Source organism: Lepisma saccharinum, chromosome 17 (genome assembly GCF_977018435.1).
Source record: "Lepisma saccharinum chromosome 17, izLepSacc3.1, whole genome shotgun sequence".
Lineage (NCBI taxonomy): Eukaryota > Metazoa > Arthropoda > Insecta > Zygentoma > Lepismatidae > Lepisma > Lepisma saccharinum.
The window spans coordinates 49,439,379-49,458,275 of NC_139245.1; the positions used below are offsets into that span (position 1 = coordinate 49,439,379).

General features: G+C 37.4%; 1 protein-coding gene across 2 annotated transcripts in view; it reads right to left on the minus strand.

The window, feature by feature from the left end:
- Positions 1 to 18,897, minus strand: part of Rme-8 (receptor mediated endocytosis 8) — a 193,259-nt gene that overhangs the window by 26,234 nt on the left and 148,128 nt on the right. For both annotated transcript variants that reach the window (XM_083139435.1, XM_083139434.1), the window contains exons 26-31: positions 17,487 to 17,678; positions 14,409 to 14,588; positions 8,682 to 8,849; positions 5,236 to 5,466; positions 2,246 to 2,408; positions 266 to 532 (exon numbers count right to left, since the gene is read on the minus strand). In XM_083139435.1, coding sequence (XP_082995561.1) covers positions 266 to 532; positions 2,246 to 2,408; positions 5,236 to 5,466; positions 8,682 to 8,849; positions 14,409 to 14,588; positions 17,487 to 17,678 — 1,201 coding nt within the window. The remainder of the gene's footprint in view (positions 1 to 265; positions 533 to 2,245; positions 2,409 to 5,235; positions 5,467 to 8,681; positions 8,850 to 14,408; positions 14,589 to 17,486; positions 17,679 to 18,897) is intronic.

Here is an 18,897-nt window from a genome sequence, read left to right on the forward strand (position 1 = left end):
AAGATCTTGATTAGCCAATAACTATACAAGAAAGAGTAGTAATCTCCACTTTTGGTACTAATAAATGCATGCAATGGAACGAATTAATTTATATACTGGAAGGAGAAAACACATGTGGATGCAACTAAAGAAAAAAATTGTAATTTTTCAAACTTTCTTGAATTCTCTATACAATGTGCATGAAATAGGCACAAAACAAACTGCACCACAAGTCAAACCTGTGATTTAATATGCACATTATGAAAATACATAGTGAAAATAATACCTTTTGCAAGGGCATCCTTGACAATCTTTGTATTGGACATGAGAGCATAAAGTGTGTCAATTATAGTAACTTGGTTGTCTGGAAGGCTCTGCAGGGCTACCAGAAGATATATAAACACATCAGAAGCAGCAATGTCATTCACACATTCCTGGTTGCCTGTCACTTTTGACACTACTTCCAATGCTCCTACTTGGATGGGCTTGCAGCTCTCTAAACGAAGCAAGCTGAACAGTAAACAAAAGTGGCCTATGCACTGGATCTCGACACCTAAGGAAAGAATAAGAGCATTTTTCAAGGAAGTCAGTTTATTAATTCACAACAGGTTTCACAATCCTGAACAGGTTTGCACACAGCGTAAACTCATTCTTGTCAACTTTTAGGTATTTTTAAAGAAATACATATTGAATGATGTAACTGTTGACATAAAAAACAAATGGACAGATCAATCAAAAACACTGCAGAATTAAGTGGATATTTTACATACTACTCAATGCAGCAAATTATCCTTGTGACTTTACTTAATTCTGAGATACTGAAGCTTAGAAAGGCCAATCAAATTACTAACCTAGCATTTGACAGTCTTCAACTTTATAATATTTTACATATTAGATCTGAACATTTTTAGTTATCGGGATATTGACAAATCACCTTTGATCATTGTTTCTTTCTAATGACAGAATAGATTTGCGCTGAGTTGAGCTATTAGTTGGTAGCTCTCGTAGTTTCCAAGATATCATGATATGCAGAGACAAATGGACATAAGAAATCTTTTTTCAACTATTGCTGATTAGTAGAGGAACATATTTTTGGTAAATAAAAAATCAACATTTCGGTACAAAAACAGTCAATTTCGGATTTGAAAGCAGAAAATAAAATAAAATTTCGCTGTTATAGCGCTGAAAAAGCAGTATATAAAATGACATTCTGGTTTTAAAAATATGAATATAATCCCCAAATTTGATTTAAAAACTGCACTTACTACACACAAGAAACGTACCCCTTCTAATAGCACATTTATGTCGTTACCAGAAAATTAAGTTTATTCCTGTATAAAGGGGTACATTTTTGCTTCTCGAATATTTACAGCAGAAATAGTCAATTTTTCACGAATTGCATAACTCTCAGAATAATTCTGACTTCAGAAAGTGTCGCATCAGTAAATAAATACTAAATTTCATGTTTAAGAGTCTATTTCGCATTTTGCAGCTCATTTCACGTTACTTCGAGACAAAACAGGGTGGGAAAATGCACCTCACACCTTTCAGAAGCATGACAAATTAACATTACAATTTGTTACTTCAGATTTCGTGTTTTCGTCAAAAATGAAATATGCATGTCTGTACTGAATAGTTTCATGAAATAATTTAATTACTGACATCAATGAGATGAGCCAGCCTCCGTGGTGGAGTGGTTATAACAGCACACTACAACACCCGGGGGTCCCGGGTTCGACTCCCAGCCTGGACATGGGGTATTCTTTCCAAGTGTCCCTTCATCAATTGCATCATCACTCATCCTCATTTTCGTGATTAGCCAAAAGTTGCACAAAAGCAAAGTAAAATAAACCAAATCAATAAATCAATGAGATGAGTGGAGTTTGAATTCAAATTAATCTTTATTGAAGGGTGAAGTTTCAGTCTGGTTGTTCTGCCACCTAACATCATTAAACACATATAGATATATGCAGGAGAAAAACCACGAAAAAGGACAAAAAATATTCTTTCAAGTCTAGCTTTACAGAGGAGAGTTGAGAAGCTAGTCTCACACAGGTGCTGACAAAGAGAAGAAGTGCTTTAACCACTTTGTGATAAATGTGGGTACTGTTTCTACTTGCTGCACAAAAAATTCATCCAATTGTAGTTTAACAAATGTCATTTCAACATCGAAAGTGTTGTGGAGTTAGAAAAGTTATATCGCTAAATTAAATATCTTGCCTCTCCACAAGCAATGTACTTACCTATTTATAAATTAATACTTTACCTGGATTGTTGTTAATGACATTCCCTAAGGCCTGCAGTGTCATGGTGACATTCATTAGCCTCTCCTTCTCTGCTTTTGAGGGAGATAAGCTAATAGCAGAATGAAGATGTTCGGCTTGTGGTTTCAGGTACTCCAGCAAATCTATTGTAAAACCTTTGGGGTTCTGAGAAAAGAAAGAAAAGTTAGATTAAGAAACAATCAAAAATTCACATACATACATATTACTGTAAATGTCTATATCATGTAAACATTAGTAATTTCAACCATCCAAATAATGCTTCGAAAGTAGGAAGAATATTACTCTAACCTATCTGAATTAACTGGCAAAAATTTGGGGAATATCTCACATTAATTTCTAGGAAGACGAGCCTTACGATGGACAGAAATTAAAGCTCCAGTCATTGCAACATGGCAGATAACATATCCCCAAAAATTCAACTGCCTATTTTGGCATTTAGTTTTATGCTCTATCATAGTGCACATTTTTATTGTGTTTTTTATTCAGGTAATACATTTTTAACTAAGTAATATCAATTATATTGTAACTTAATTATACCTAAGTAAAACTCTACTCAATATTGTGTTGAAAGATGCAATAAAATATGACCTATATATATCCATTGTTGTAAAAAAATTAACCGCAAAGGCCATAAGAAGAATTCATCTTTTGACTCCTTTTCAAGAAATTCACTGCCAAAGTTTTGTTGGCTACCATGTTCCTACCGTGAAGACTTTCATGCAATAAAGTCAATCCTTTGGCATGTTCCCATAACAGGCCATAGTCTTCAGGTGCAGTGTAAACAAAAATAGTAACCATCAGAAGTGCTTATTCCCTTAAATTTCATAGCTCTAGTACCATGTGATGGATTTTTCTACATTAACTGGCCGTTATCAAGCCCTTCTGTTTCATAACAATAGCCCACCCCTACAACAATAGTCCATGGGTTAACTGGCATTCATTGGAAATGCAGTTGATTGTAGTAGTTCAATTGCTATTAGTCAAATAACAAATTTTGACTAAGATGTATCAAATTATTAATTCAACTAATATTAATTTTCATTAGTGTTTTTTCAAAATTATTTTGGTAATCTTCTAATATTAGTTGACTAATTCTCAACTAATATATATTTGGGATGGGGCAGATTAATCAGTACTCTATCAGTATTAACTGATATTATTACACTCATTGACAAAAAAAGTTAAGCATGCAGAAGGCAAAGTCCAATTTGGATGTCATTTTGTACACAAGTGTAGCTTTGATGGGTATGTAAATGATTCGAGTTGCAATGATATGTACCGTCTAGAACGGCCACCAGAGTGCATTAGTTGTGCCACCACGTGATAGTGTTATCAGGACTGATAACCTTCATAAGGCATGTGCGGAGCAGTCAGTGAACACCTTGAGGGAAGGTCAGCAACACAGAGAATGCCTCGTAGATGTATCAGACAGCATTACCAGCACTTGACGGGAGTTCGAAAGGGGCTGCATTGTGAGTCTGCAATTGGCCGGTTGGTCGAATCATGTATTTGCCAGGCATCTCGGGAATTAAGATGTCACAGTGGACCGGTGTTGGCGCCAATGGCTATGTGAAGGGACCTACACACATCATGAAGGTTCCGGTCGACAGACTGACCACAGAGTATTGTGCATTAAGCATTACGCAACCCCATCACATCTGCATCTGCTATCCGGAAGCAGGTGCAGGACTCTCTACAATATCCAGTGTCATCCCGCACCATTGGTCATAGACTGGCAGCAGTCGGACTATGTGTTCACCATCATATGCAGAGACTGCCGTTAACACCAGAGCACAAATGGCTGTGTTTGGAGTGGTGCCATAACCAGGGTCATTGACTGCTGACGAGTGGCGTCGCATTACCATTCTGCAGTTCCCGCATTTTGGATGACAGTGTGCAAGTATGGCAGGACCAAGTGGAGAGGACACACACCGGCATTATCACTGCCATCATGGTGTGGGGAGCCATAGGGTGTGACTTCAGATCACCTTTAGTAGTGGTTTGGGAGGGGGGGGGGGTACTGATGGCATAGCGGTATGTCACAGACATTCTGCACCCTCATGTGTTACACCTCATAGGACAGCATCCTAGTACAGTCTTTCAATAAGACAATGCCCCTCCACAAACAGCACATGTATCTATGGACTGTCTGCATCATGTTGAGGTACTCCCATGGCCAGCAAACCCCCAGATCTGTCCCCGATAGAACATGTGAGGGATCAGCTCGGACGTCAACTCTGACCAAGTGCCGATCTGCAGGATATCGAGGGCCAGTCACAACAGCTGTGGGTCAATTTGCCTCAGAAGAGGATACAACGGCTCGACGACTCCATTCGAAACCAAATCGTCACATGTATCAAGGCCCGAGGAGGTGCCACATCCTACTGACATAGGGTCAGCAGTATGCTCGTACTGGACACTCTGTTGTCCGTTTGATCTGATTTTGTAATCATTGCAATACAGTAGCATAACCTGTGAACACGTGCAGTTTCATTTCATTTCCACCACTCCTTCAAGGTGTTTCATTTTTTTTGTCAATGAGTGGATATCAGTGTATTGGTTAATTGGTAAAATAACCGATATAATTTCACTGAACTGATACATTTATAAATCATCTTAATTTATTTCAAAATTATGCTACTTTGTTATTCTAAATATATGTATAAAGGTGTAATTCATATACGGTACACACGTTATGTAAATTAAACATGCAGTTTTTTTCTCTAAGACAAAACCCTTTGCAGTCACCTGCTTACATACATCAATTAAAGACGTTAACGAACCATTTATATTCAAGTATCATTTACAATATATACTGTGTTGGTAGAATATTGGTTACTGGTATCTGAACATTTCATTTAGGTACTGTATGAGCTGTCATCAAAAATTACAAATCAGTCCATCCCTGCATATAATATATACAGATTTTATGGACAAAAAATTAACAATGGTTGACCCAATGAACACTTACCTGAATAGGAAAAGTAGGTTGATCATTATAAATTCTAACAAAGATTTCACCCACAATCAGCTCCTTTGAATGGATAGAATAGCTGAACTCTGACCCAAATGAGGGGTCGCTCTCTCCCAATCTCAGTTTGTCTTGCTGCTGCATTTCCAAGTACTCACAAAGTTCAGCCCGAGTGCTATTATTCCAAATTAAGTATGGGTTTTCGGTATTGCTATTTAGAATCTTCAAGAGCTATAAACAAAATATTACACATATTAATGTTAAACATACAAAAGTACCATATTTCACTGCATAACCATTACAGATTTTATGCAATTTCTTTTGTGAAAAGTGGGGTGTGACCAATGTGTGAAGGAAACTGGCCCAGTATTACCAGTATTTAATTTTTTTTTTCTAAACTGTCTTTTGAGCAAGATTAAGATGCACTGAATACTCGTAATTAGAGATTCAAGTTGAGTATACAGTGGAACGTCGATTTTACATTTTTCCGGGGAAAAAACTTAAAATGCTTAAAAATAAAAATCGAGGAAAATTTTATAACATTTTGCTGTGTTGGGACCATCAAGATTGAATGTATAATGTAGGAAAATGTAAAAACTGGGAACAGAAAATTGAAATTGATGAACATAATTTCTCTTTTTAAAGTTTAGTGAACATCTTTCTGGTCAGACAAAAAAATTAACACATTGTTACTATTATTGGTTTGTGCATTATAGTCGAAATATTGCATTTAAGAAAATTTACTGCAGTGTTGCAAACTATTGACTTTCAAAATGTAATCATCTATGCTTGAAGATTTTTGCACCTTTATCTGATGCGTGATGGAGAATTACATGATGAAAGGTTACAAACCAATTTTTGGAATAAATATAAAACAGAAAAAAACAGTATGTAGTAAAAACGGTAAATAATCCTGTATCTTATCTATCTGCCTTCTTTCCAAGCAGAAAATGAGTTGTGCATGAATATAATCAACGAGATACATGAAAGATCAAACTCTGTGTACACTCGATCATTTTTATTAAAGAAGCACACAGTTTCAGATACCACAAGTTTCTTTTAACCCAACTCAACCTGAAATTTCTCAATATAGTAGAACCCAGATTTTATATGTTCCCACATTATACATTCAATCTTCATGGTCCCAACATAGTAAAATGTTAGTAAATTTTCCTCGATTTTACATTTTCCCGTATTTTAAGTTTTTTTCTGCTTGGTCCCCTGAAAAATGTAAAATCGAGGTTCCACTGTATTCACAAAGTTTAAAAGTTCAACTTAAAAAGTAATAAGTACACGGATACAACTAGATATGTGTGCCCTAGGAAGGCTTTCACTTGATAGTTATTTCTAAATAAAGAATATGGATATGAAAAATTCACACACAAAAACAATGAAAAATCATGTAAAAAAATCTAAACAAAAATGCATTTAAATTAATGTTGTATTTTGTTGTATATTTGCTAATTTACGTCCCATTCCTGTCTATTTTGGCTATTTGTGATGATGAGGATAAGTGAAAATTAGATGAAATTGATGGCACTCACAAAGAGCACCCATGCCTAGCCTGGGATTCGTACCTGGGGAACGTTGGTGGTGAGATTGTTGTTGAGTTTGTTTCTAAGCCCACTTTATGCACAGAAAGGCTAATCGGGACTAGACCTACAGTTTAAAGTGGGATCCAAACTACTGTGAGCCTTTACTGGATATCAAACCTAAGACCCCTTATTTACAAGGTGGCGATGTTACCATTACACCATCAGAGATTCAGTGTTAAGGTCCATCCCTATCCTATACTAATATATGTATGGAGTTTTGACTATTGAAGTCATGTGCATTATATTTGCTGGTCTTCCTTTCAAACCTAGAAGGCAGAGGCGTATGTATACTCCAGGCTATCTAGGCTACCTGCGAAGCCCATGCTCAAAAGAGAAAAAAAATCGATCTGGAAATGTGCATAAAATTGTACATTTCAATAAGAAGATGACAGCGTTTCATGAGTTAGCACACTTATTCCTTACAAGTTGTTACACTAATTTCTTACGAGTTGGCAATCCTGCCCGTTTTGTTTGAAATACGCGAAACGTAGAAAAGCACCCAAGGAGTCCCGTGAGTTTAGGATGGCAGTCTTCTAGCACGAATTACCGTCAGCGTTTCGAACCACCTGCTCCCAGCGTGGAATCTTCCCAGGTACGGGGAATTTTGGAGCGAGGAAAGGGGACAATGGTTACTTATGGAAGGGTAATATCCCCCTCTGGGCCAAGAACACCACTTGCTGACATGAGGAAGAGGTCGCTGACCTTCGAACGACCAGAGTAGATGCAGGGGTGAGAGAAAGTTGGGAGTTTGTCAGCTGTCCGATGATGGTTTATGCTTATGACCGTACCTAAAAATGTCCGAACTGACAAAGGATGCCAGGTACTATGTTTTGTAGTGGAAACGAGTTTGGTTCATTTCCGTAGTGTGCAAAACTTTTTTCTTTCAAGGCAGGTCGCTGTGTAATGTGGGGAGTCAGTGCATGAATTATACTTTTGTGAATGATATGTGCTGTGTTGTGTAGTGAACAAATGAATCACATAATTAACGAGCAATTTACTCAGCTTACGTGTGAGGATAAGCTTGAAATAGTTTTTGAATGTTTGTTTTTTGTCCACTTTGTGTACAAAGAGAGGACTGGACCTATAATTTAATGTGGAATCCAAACCACTATGTGCCTCCACTGAGTATTGAACCCGGGGTCCCTTTGTTTCAAGGTGACGACGTTGCCACTAAGACAAATAGGAGGCCCCAAGCTTCAACTTGTGATGATATGTAGGTCTCAAGACATTCCAAAAGAAGTATACACAGTAAGAAGTTTATTATATATTTTATTCTCGCGTCTAGGCCTACACAAATATTTCACAATATCACATCACATTACAACCTCACAAGCCAACTTTTGTCCATTTGAACATTATGATATAGTGACATAGCCCAGATTCTGTACCCAGTATACGCCGCTGCTAGAAGGGATATCACGAGTAATCAATGATAAACTAGCAATGAAGAGTATTGAACGTGATGGATCAATCTTTTGGATTTAGTTTCATTAGAGAATTCATTAAGCATCAGAACAGAAAGAACAGTTGATGTTTTCCGAGATCGTGTGTGTGTGCACCCATGAATGAAGTGAAAAAATCATAGTTGAAACAAAAATACATTTGCAAAAAAAAGCATTGTATGGCAACATTTTGAGACTTCTTTATTACTTACTTTAGCACATATATCTACAGATGTAATAGCAATACACACAATAAAAAAATGAAACTTTCATGAAATCTGTGTATGAATTTTTCACGTCCAAGTGTAATCTTAGCATAAACCAAAAATCAAGGGCAAGAATAACTGGAATGAAGAATTTAACAGTGTATTAAATTGAAATGATTACCTACAAGTAAATATGTACATACCTCCTCAGGCTTGTCATCTTCAAGTTGGCGCGCAAGGTATGGTGTTAGAAGCCTTTCCAAAGCATTCTGTATCACTTTATTTGCAGGTGTAGCAAGCTCTCCCTTCAAGTATCCACCTAACCGGGCACATGCTCTTACTGCCAATTTGGCCAACTTGTTCGCAACTTCCTACGATGAAAACAAGTTTTGTTTCTTGAAAAAGGAAATTGTCACGGCAAGAAATTGATTGGTAACTCAAGACTTCAATTTGAATTCAAAGAAGTTCTAATTTGTTGCCGCTAAAAATAAAATTAATTTCAGAACAAAATTTCACAATTTCTTACTGTTCGAGTGAGTTGTCTTTCACCACCAGTGTCTTATGCATGCACAGGAGTATAGTAAGCTGTGGTTTCAAGGGCAGAATAAAAGTGTCCTGGAAATATGTTCAGTGTCTCATCCTGCAATAGATTATTCTTATTCTCATTTGTCTTTTTGCCACTGAGGCCTATTGAAGAGTGTCTTCAATAAGATTTTTATTTCAAACTCTCCACATACTTTCTATATCACATTTCACATGATATGTATATTTGTTATTCCTACAGAGTGGCCACTCCAGAACCATGATAAAAATCAAGAATAATTCTCAGTTTTCAAGGAGAACTTTCTAAAAATTCAAGGGTACAAGCAAAATTGTCTTCTCTACTTCAATCTTATGTATTACCCCTTCTCACACAAACACACCCGACTATATTAACAAAAAAAGTGTCTGCGTGATTTCAACGTACCCAAAAATTCTAATTAAATAAAACTGTATATATATTCAAAATATTTAATTTAAGCTTATACTCAGACTCGAAATACATCTACAAATACAAATCACAAATGTTAAAGGATATGCAAATCTACCAAAATTGCTGATTTTATAAGAATTTCAAACTCACATTTACCTAATCAACTTCAATATTATCTTGCAATAATCTTCCATCTATCAGATAAGATTGTTTTGCAAAGGGCACTAACAAAGTAAACGGATAGAAAGAATTCTGTTTCATTTTTCCATGCAGTTTTCTCTTCCTTCCTCGATAAAAATTAGGGATGGCCTGACATGAAATTTTGGGTGAATACCGGTAAAGTACCGACACAAAATTTACCGATGCTGATATACTACCGATCTGATATAAAATTCCAAACGGTCTTGAAGACCTGAACGGTTCAATGAGCTTCTTAAAAAACATTATGTTTCAAGGTGACTCCAGTGCAAAAGAAGTTGCATATTTAGGCATTTACTTTTTTTTAAAAAAAATTATAACAAAATGGTAGAATTTTGTACTAAACTACAAGATATTTATGATATATTGGATTGGTAAAATAATCGGTATTTTTACAGATAAACCAATACAACGATATGCCTATATCGGGCAATACCAATAGAGTTCCGATTAATCTGTCCCATCCGTAATAAAAATAAAAACTAAACTGTGAAAAACTTAGCATTTATAAATATGTATCAATGGGATTTGGATAAATAAAAGTTGAAAATTTTCACATTTACGGAAAAAAAATCATGCACAATTCCCGGTAAGTAGCCCTGTCCTAGGAATATTATTATGCAAATTATAATACAAATATAATTATTATCTGATACATTTAGCATTCTTGTAATTACTCATCTTATGAAGACTGATTGAGGTAGTTGAAATATCGTGTATAAAATAAACAGGTGCCAGAAGAATCAATAAAACAAAGTAAGTGAAAAATACTTAACATAAATTATGTTGGCTGAAGGTGTAAGGTAGAAATGTTTGTGTACATATAATTCTGTGTAATTACCTTGCTTTGAAAAACGCACCACAAGATGGAAGAACTTAACAACTATGTCATTACACCATTCTCTAAATGTTAGTCTAAGAGTTCTTTAGTAAGCATGTATTTTCATTAAACTGGACGAGGATTTGAAATATTCACATTAAATGGATGGTTGTGAAAACTGAATCAAATGATATAGAGACAGTGAATGAGTGAGAACCCGTCGTTTCCATGTAAGGGAGAATTCACACAGAAGAGACACGTGACATGCAAGGAGAATTCACACAGAACAGAAACGTGACATGCAAGGAGAATTCACACAGAACAGAAACGTGACATGCAACATGAGACATATGTCGCTTGGAAGCGAACCCTCAGTAATCAATGCAACCTTTTGACACAGCAAGATGCACGTGTCTCATGTCGCTTACGTGCCTCTCGGACTGTGCTGTTTTCTCAATACCATGTATCATGTCGCCTCAGTTTGTTGTTCGTGTACCGGTATGTGTAGTGAATACTTCACTCTAACGAGCTATATTTAGACTCTAGAAGAGAGCCCAACCGGAGGCCTTACAACGTGTTTGAAACTCAAATTTGTTGATATAATAAAGTATCGATATGTACAAAGTTTTAACAATGTTTTAAGATTTAAACACAACGTTCTTTTTGCTTTATCAAGTTTTTTGATGCAGTTATCGGCTGTAATTTGCCTTCAACATGTTGTAAAGAGATTACGATGTGACTGCTTTCATTTGAAAAAGCCAGCATATCAAGGCACTTTAGTCCAAAATAGATCAGTCAACATGGTAGAGTACTCTAGTGCATTATTTCTCAACTGCCAGACCGCGATCCGATTTTTAAGTCCATTTTATGCAGAAATAGACTAATCAGGACTGGACCTACAGTTTAAAGCGGAAATCGTGCCACTATGTGCCTCCACTAGGTATCGAACCCAGGATCACTTAACTACGAGACGATGTTACCGCTTTGTCTTCCATATTTTCATATTTGTCAACAATCCTAAACATAATCCAACTATGTATTATTACTCTTTTTTATTATGCCAGAATTTATTCATCAATATTTCATTTCATGCGTACATAATAATTCATGCATAAAATATTAAATACTGGAAAACTTTTGGGCTAAGGGCATTAACTTAAAACAAAAAGAAAAAAAAATGCTGCCACATGGTTTCTCGAAGGTTGACAACCATTTCTCTAGTGTTTGGGTCTTCACTTTATCCAGGCTGGAAAGTCTAGCATATACAGTTTGAGGTCAGTGCATATTATTTCTCTGTTTCTTGTGCAGAACATGCCTCTCCCGAGTTTCAATAACTTACGCAAATTTTAAAACACAATTTACATGTAACAGTGTCTCTTGTTATGTTTTTTTTTCGGGTGACTAATAAACTGATTACTGCAATTACATCTGTACCATCATACGAATTGAGCAAAGAAACAAGTATCGCATGTCACATGCATCTTCTCTCTTCGGTGTGAAACTTTCATGTTTCTTCTGTGTGAATTCTCCCTAAAACTTAATATTCTTAAAATACTATATATGTTGCTATTGTTATTATAATAAACAATTTTAATTGACTTGTGCAGTATCAATAGATATAGCGAAACCCCGATTTTACGTTCCCGGGTTATACATTCTCCTGAATTATACAGGGTTGAAAATAATTAGCTGACAGTTTTAAAATTGAAGAAATATAATAAACATGTTTCACAAGAGCATGTTATGTGAATAGACTAAATTCTACACTTCTTGGAGATTAATTCAAGAAACAAAAACAATTAATCTGTACACTTGTGGGAGAATAATTCATACAACACCTACACCTCAAACACACACGAACTGATACTAACCAAAAATAATGTCTTCAAGTGGTCACCTTGTGATGCTAGACAGTATTAGTCTTTCTTCTGAAGTTTAAAATCACACGCTTCAAGAAATCTTTCACAATACTCTAAATTGCTCACTCGATAAGACTCCAATATTGTGTAGCATCACAAAGGAACCACTTGAAAGACATTTTTTTTTTTGGTCGGCATAAGTTTGTGTGTGGGGGGGGGGTTGTATGAATTATTCTCCCACAAGGGTACAGATTAATTGTTTTTGTTTCTTGAATTAATCTCCAGGAAGTGTAGAATTTAGTCTATTCACATAACATGCTCTTGTGAAACATGTTTATTATATTTCTTCAATTTTAAAACTGTCAATTAATTATGCTCATCCCTGTACATTCAACCTCCATGATCCCAATGCGACAGAGCTAATAAAATTTTTCCAGATTTTATACTTAAGTTTTTTCATCTTGGTTCCCTGATACACATAAAATCGAGTTTCCACTGTAAAAAAAAAGCCACTTAAAAAAAGAAACCTACCTGGATAAAATTACAGTGCACTTCCTATATTTTTTTTAAATTTCTTTAATATTGTGTATATGTATAGTATTCCTTTGATACCGCAAAAATATCAGCCAAATGACATACAAATTATGTTCATTAATTTTTTAAATTATGATGGGAATAGAAACATGGAAGAATACAGTAAGGTGTACAGGGTAAGTCAAAATGATGGACCCGATTTCAGACATTTATTCTGTGAAATATAATAAACAAATGTTATTGTGAGACATGTGCTAAGAAAGGTAAACTGTCAAAGTTTTTTTTCAAACAAATCACAAGTCTTCTATGTGAGCATTGCGGTCAATATCAGCAATGGCTGCTGTGATGCGGGCACGCAGGTCATCCAATGTTGTTGGAAGTGGTGGTACGTAAACATGATCCTTGACAAAACCCCACATGAAGAAATCACATGGGGTCAAGTTGGGGGAACGAGGTGGCCAATGAAGGAGAGGTCGATCATACGGAGATACACGGCCTATCCAACGTTGTCCCAATGACCCATTGAGATGGTCCCGAACGATGCCATGGTAATGCGCAGGGGCACCATCCAATTGGAGAATGAAATCTGCGCTTTCCTCTGCAAGCTGTGGAAGGAGCCATAGTTGCAGAATATCAAGGAAAACAAGTCCTGTCACAGTACCTTAATGGAAGAAAAAGGGCCCATAATTCTTTTCATGGGAAATGGCACAAAAGGCATTCACTTTGGGAGAATTGCATTCGTGTTCCACAAATTCATGGGGGTTAGCAGCTCCCCAAATCCTTACGTTGTGTCTATTCACTTTCCCTGAAAGGTGAAAACTTGCTTCATCACTGTATATTAACCTCTCAGAGAACCCATCCGTTTCCATTAATGAGAGGAAATCAGCACAGAAGGACGCACGCAAAGCATAATCAGTGTCTTTTAAGGCTTGAACTAGTTGCAAGCGATAGGGTTTCATTTGTAAACGTTGCCGCAAAACCCGCCAGACAGTTTTCTGTGGAAGTTGAAGTTCTCTCGCTGCCCGGTACGTGGACTTCTGTGGACTCCGCACAAAACATGTGTGCACTTGTTCCACTGTCTCTTCCCCAGTCGACAGATGGCCAGTCTATTTTCATTCACAGATGCAGCCCAAATCTCTGAAATGTTCATACCACTTACGAATGGCCTTTGCCGTAGGTGGTTCTCTCCGATATTTGGTACGGAAATGCCGTTGCACAATAATCACAGACTTGTTCACATGATAATCAAGTACACAGAAAGATCTCTGTTCTCCAGTCAACGCCATTTTCCTGATCGCTGCTGACTCCTAGTGGTAGAAAGTGGAAACTAAACTTTGAAAGTTAACCTTTCGAAGCGCATGTCTCACAATAACATGTGTTTATTAGATTTTACAGAATAAATTTCTGTAATCGGGTCCATCATTTTGACTTACCCTGTATTTCATTCATGTAATTTAAACAGCACTACAGTAATACTGATAGGACAACTCTGAAACCAAATCAAATGCACCTGACAATTATCCAACCCTCTTGAAAATGAACTCACTTGTTGATTTGCATCCTCGCTTCTTTCAACTCCTCCCTCCTCTAGGGTGAAATCATAATTAAACATGAACATCAGTATGTGCCAGAGGACTCCAGCTTGAAGGAGGTTCATTTGAAGTATGCTATCACATGCCATGGAACTTGCACATTCCGTGGCAACAGAACATAGTTGTGTCAAATGCTGTGGAGAACGAAAATATATATTAAACATTTCATGCCAAACTGTGGTACTTGAAAATTTGATTTGTATGATCAACAACACCAATTTTGTTTTAAAGTAAGAAAGGAAGTTTATATACTCTGAGAGCTCACTGAATTGCGACCACCTATAGATCGACCACAAGCAAAAAAAACCTTGGGACGAAAAGTCCCCGTGCAGCTTTCCCTTCTTCCCTCCACCTCGGGCCATAAGGAAGAATGGTCCACTCTCACCCTCCCATACTCGCGGGGGTACGGTGCACAGGAGCTGCGGGTCTGCGCAGGTTGTTTTGCTCGTGGTTCCACTATACCTATACTTTGTTGATCCACCTTTGGATTGGCAGGCAACCTGGACACGACGCGGCATGGATTCCAAGAGGTGCTGATATGTCCCCACGGGTATCTGACACCATATATTCCTGATGGCATCCCATAACAAGCCAACTGACGTCGGTGTCGGATGCATGGTTGGAAGAGCTCGTTCCACAACATCCCACAGATGCTCTATGGGATTAAGATCTGGGGAGTTAGGTGGCCAATTCATATGCTGCAATTCTGTGGAATGTTCCTCCAGCCAAGCAAGTACAGTCCCACCTCGGTGGCACCGTTCATTGTCATCCTAGAAAATGCGGTCCACGTGTGGGTAGAAGTGTTGCAATGTGGGGTGTAAGTGGACCCTTAACACCTCCAGATACACAACGGATGTCACACGACAGTCCATACAAACCAATGTTCCCAGTCCATGCAAACTGAAGTAACCCCATGCCATACAGCCGCCCCTAGCCACCTGTACAGCACTAACCATGAAGGAAGGGTCCACAGCTTCGTGCCATTGGCGCCGCACATGCCCGTTACAGTGGTGTAGCAAAAACTGTGATTCGTCGGACCCACACGCCCTTTTTCAATTGTCCACAGTCCAATCAGCATGCTCAAGGGCCCAAGCAAGACAAAGTCGGTGGTGACACTTTGTGAGGAGTGGGTGACGAGTGGGTCATCAGCTCTGGAACTTCATATGTGCCAGTGTGCACTGCACAGTTGCATGGGATATGGATGTTGTGCATCCACAAGTGTATTGGCCCGGACTGTGATGGTGCATTAAGCTGTTACGAGCCATTTGACTTGAAGTTCTCCCTGCAGCGTCACCTTCCGTACATCCTTGCAATTCTGTCTCTTGGTGGTCGTTGCACCATTTTCTTGCCACCCTCTGTACACCTTCACTACACTGGAACGGGTACATCCAACCAGTGTCGCTGTCTGGGTTATTGACTCACCTGATGCTTGGGAACCCACAATCATGCCTTTTTGGAACGACATTAAATCCTTATTACCTCCCATTTTAATGTGTGCTGTTCGACTATCATGTAGCATTATGTCTATACATTCACAACTATACTTCCAGTAGGGGTGGTCATGTGATCAGAGTAGCTGCTGGGCCATTCCTTGTTGTTTGGAGGGGTGCTCGCAATTCAGTGAGCACTCAGTGCATATTAAAAAGAACACCTTAAATAGATGATGATTCACGAGATACTCCCTGAAACATTTATTAGACTGCAACAGATATGTAAAACTTCCAGTCGTAACAATACGAGAATATTAATCAAAACTAAAAGTAACTTCCGTAGCCAAGAGCCCTTTGAGGACTAAGGCCTGCCAAGCAACTTCTTGCTGGATGAAGCGTGGTCAGCACATCAAATCCCTATTGTTTTCTGGCTCTCCTGACTGGAGTTCAATGCTTTTGCTTTCAAATAGCCCAGGAATTTTTCTCATCATGCAGGGTAAACACTGACATTTTGGAGGTTTCAGAGGAGATTAAACCCTGGGAATGGTTTAACTATTAAGCAATGTAGGACTTCTAAGAACATTAATCTAATTGAAAAAGCAACAATTAAGAAATATGATTATATTTAATAGTTATATGTTAACATATTACACCTTATTTATCAATTTTCCTTGTTCCTTTTGCTTAAGTGCTGAAGTTTGTTAGGTAAGAATCGGGAGACACCAAAATTCCTGTTTAATTGCATGTGTATTAAAATTCAGAATTAATGCAAGTGAAATGAAAAGTAGGATGGGTCAAATTAATTGATACTCTATCGGTACTGGCCATTATAGGCATATCGGTGTATCGGTTTATCAGTAAAATTACTGATAAATATTATAAATATTTTATAATTTAGTGCAAAACTGTGCCATTTTGTTGTAATTCTTATGGTTAAACTTCATGCCCTACTTTCTAAAAAAAGTAAATGCCTAATATGCAACTTCATTTGCACTGCAGTCACCTAGAAACATGCATCTATTAAGGATGTCAATGAACCGTTCAGGTTCTTCAAGGATCATTTGGAATTGTATAACAGACCAGTAGAATATTGGTTATCGGTATCAATAATTACTTTATCCGTATCGGCCAAAATTTCATATCAGCCCATCACTAATGAAAAGTAAAGTCTTCCCTTGCGCATTCCACCATCCAATGAAGACATGTAGGGCTGAGCCGATACCACTTTGAACCAATCGGCTAGCTAGTTCATTTCTCCACAATGCTGTTACAAAAATATTAAAAATTATGCATATTCAGACTTCTTGAAAGTGACACAAAGAATTTCTGGAGACTCTAGAAAAGTATTGCCCAGCATCAGTGAATAAATTGACACTGACACTTTCTGATACCAACACCTATAGTATCAGCATTGACTCAGCCTTAAAGACACACAGGGAGTGTGTAGGTAGTGTCCCACATATTATCAATCTTTGCCATAGTAGAGCTGGCAACACTGACTGTTGAAGAAATGAAAATTCTAAATCATTTCATATTGTTTATGGTACTAAATATGTTTTAGTAATATTTTAGTAATAGGTATAGTTTTACCAAAGAACTAACCTTGAAATACAAGATATGGCAGAGATCCTTGACAAGCTGCGACATTTCAACCATCCTGTCCCTGCAGTGCTGAAACTGAGCAGCCACACCATAGCACCTGGTAATATGCACACACACTTGTACTGAAACCTCCTTCAGTTTCGATGAATTGCTTAAAACAGACACACATCTTGAATATGCATCCAGCAGGACCTAAAAGAATGAGAAAACTATCAATATTAGCTTCTACTCATTAGGAATTCATGTGTGGTTCAATGTAAGACAGATGGCAGAAGATTATTTAAAAAAGGTTTTTTGATAATTTATTTACAATAGAAGTCTTTGTCAAGTTTGAAACCTACTTTAGTCACAGTACAGGATGTACAGTACTTTTCATTCAATTATTTATACACAAAACTATGTATTGTATTTACATGCATCATGCCCCAAAATGAATATCGGTGTTTCAAGTAGTTTGTATATTGCAACAGACAAAAGTGAATGTTTATATCATACAGGTACGATAAGAACGGTTGTGGAAGTTTGCTAACCTGAGCGCTTATTTCCCATCAATCAGAGTAGTGTAGGTGTATTACAAGATGGAGTCACTGAATTTGCAAGGCGTGGTTCTGCTATTTCAGTTCAGTGAGCTTTTAAACTGTGATTTGGAAGTGATCCTCCATCCGATACCAACATTCATCGATGGTTTAATAAGTTTCAAACAACTGGATGTGTGTACAAGGGGAAGAGTTCTGGACATCCCAGCGTGTCGAACAAAAGTGTTTGGGAAAAATTGGACTTCTGGATAGATGTGTGCCATGTCATGAAGGTGCTCACATTGAACATTTATAAGGTGCACTATGTAAACTTGTTGATTATTGGGAAAAGAGACGCGGTAGTATATAAATATGGAGAAACTAGTACTACTCACTTTATCCGCGAAACTGTTTTTTCTTCTTTGTTCTATTAATTTCAATGGCCACTGCCACCATCCTCATTGGAACTCGCTGTACTGTTCTGTTTCTGCAGTACAGTGAGTTCCAGTGGCAGTGGCAGTGGCCACTGAAATTAATAGAACAAAGAAGAAAAAACAGTTTCGCGAATAAAGCGAGTAGTACTAGTTTCTCCATATTTAAACTTGTTGAGTTGTTTACTCCCATATAAGCTTTGCCATTGTACAGTCATGGGACACTGCCAGGTTGTAATCAATACATTGCCTTTCAATGTAATCGTTACAACCCGGTAGTGTCCGTGACTGTACCGCACATATAAAGGACTATGAAACCCTGATAATAATTTTTGGACACGCTGTATTTGCAAATGGTCCTGTACACACAACATCCATAGCTTACATTCATCCTCTAAAGAGGAATTTTTAGAGGAAGGAAAAGCAATATAATTGAGCTAGTTTAAAGATATGATTACTCATACA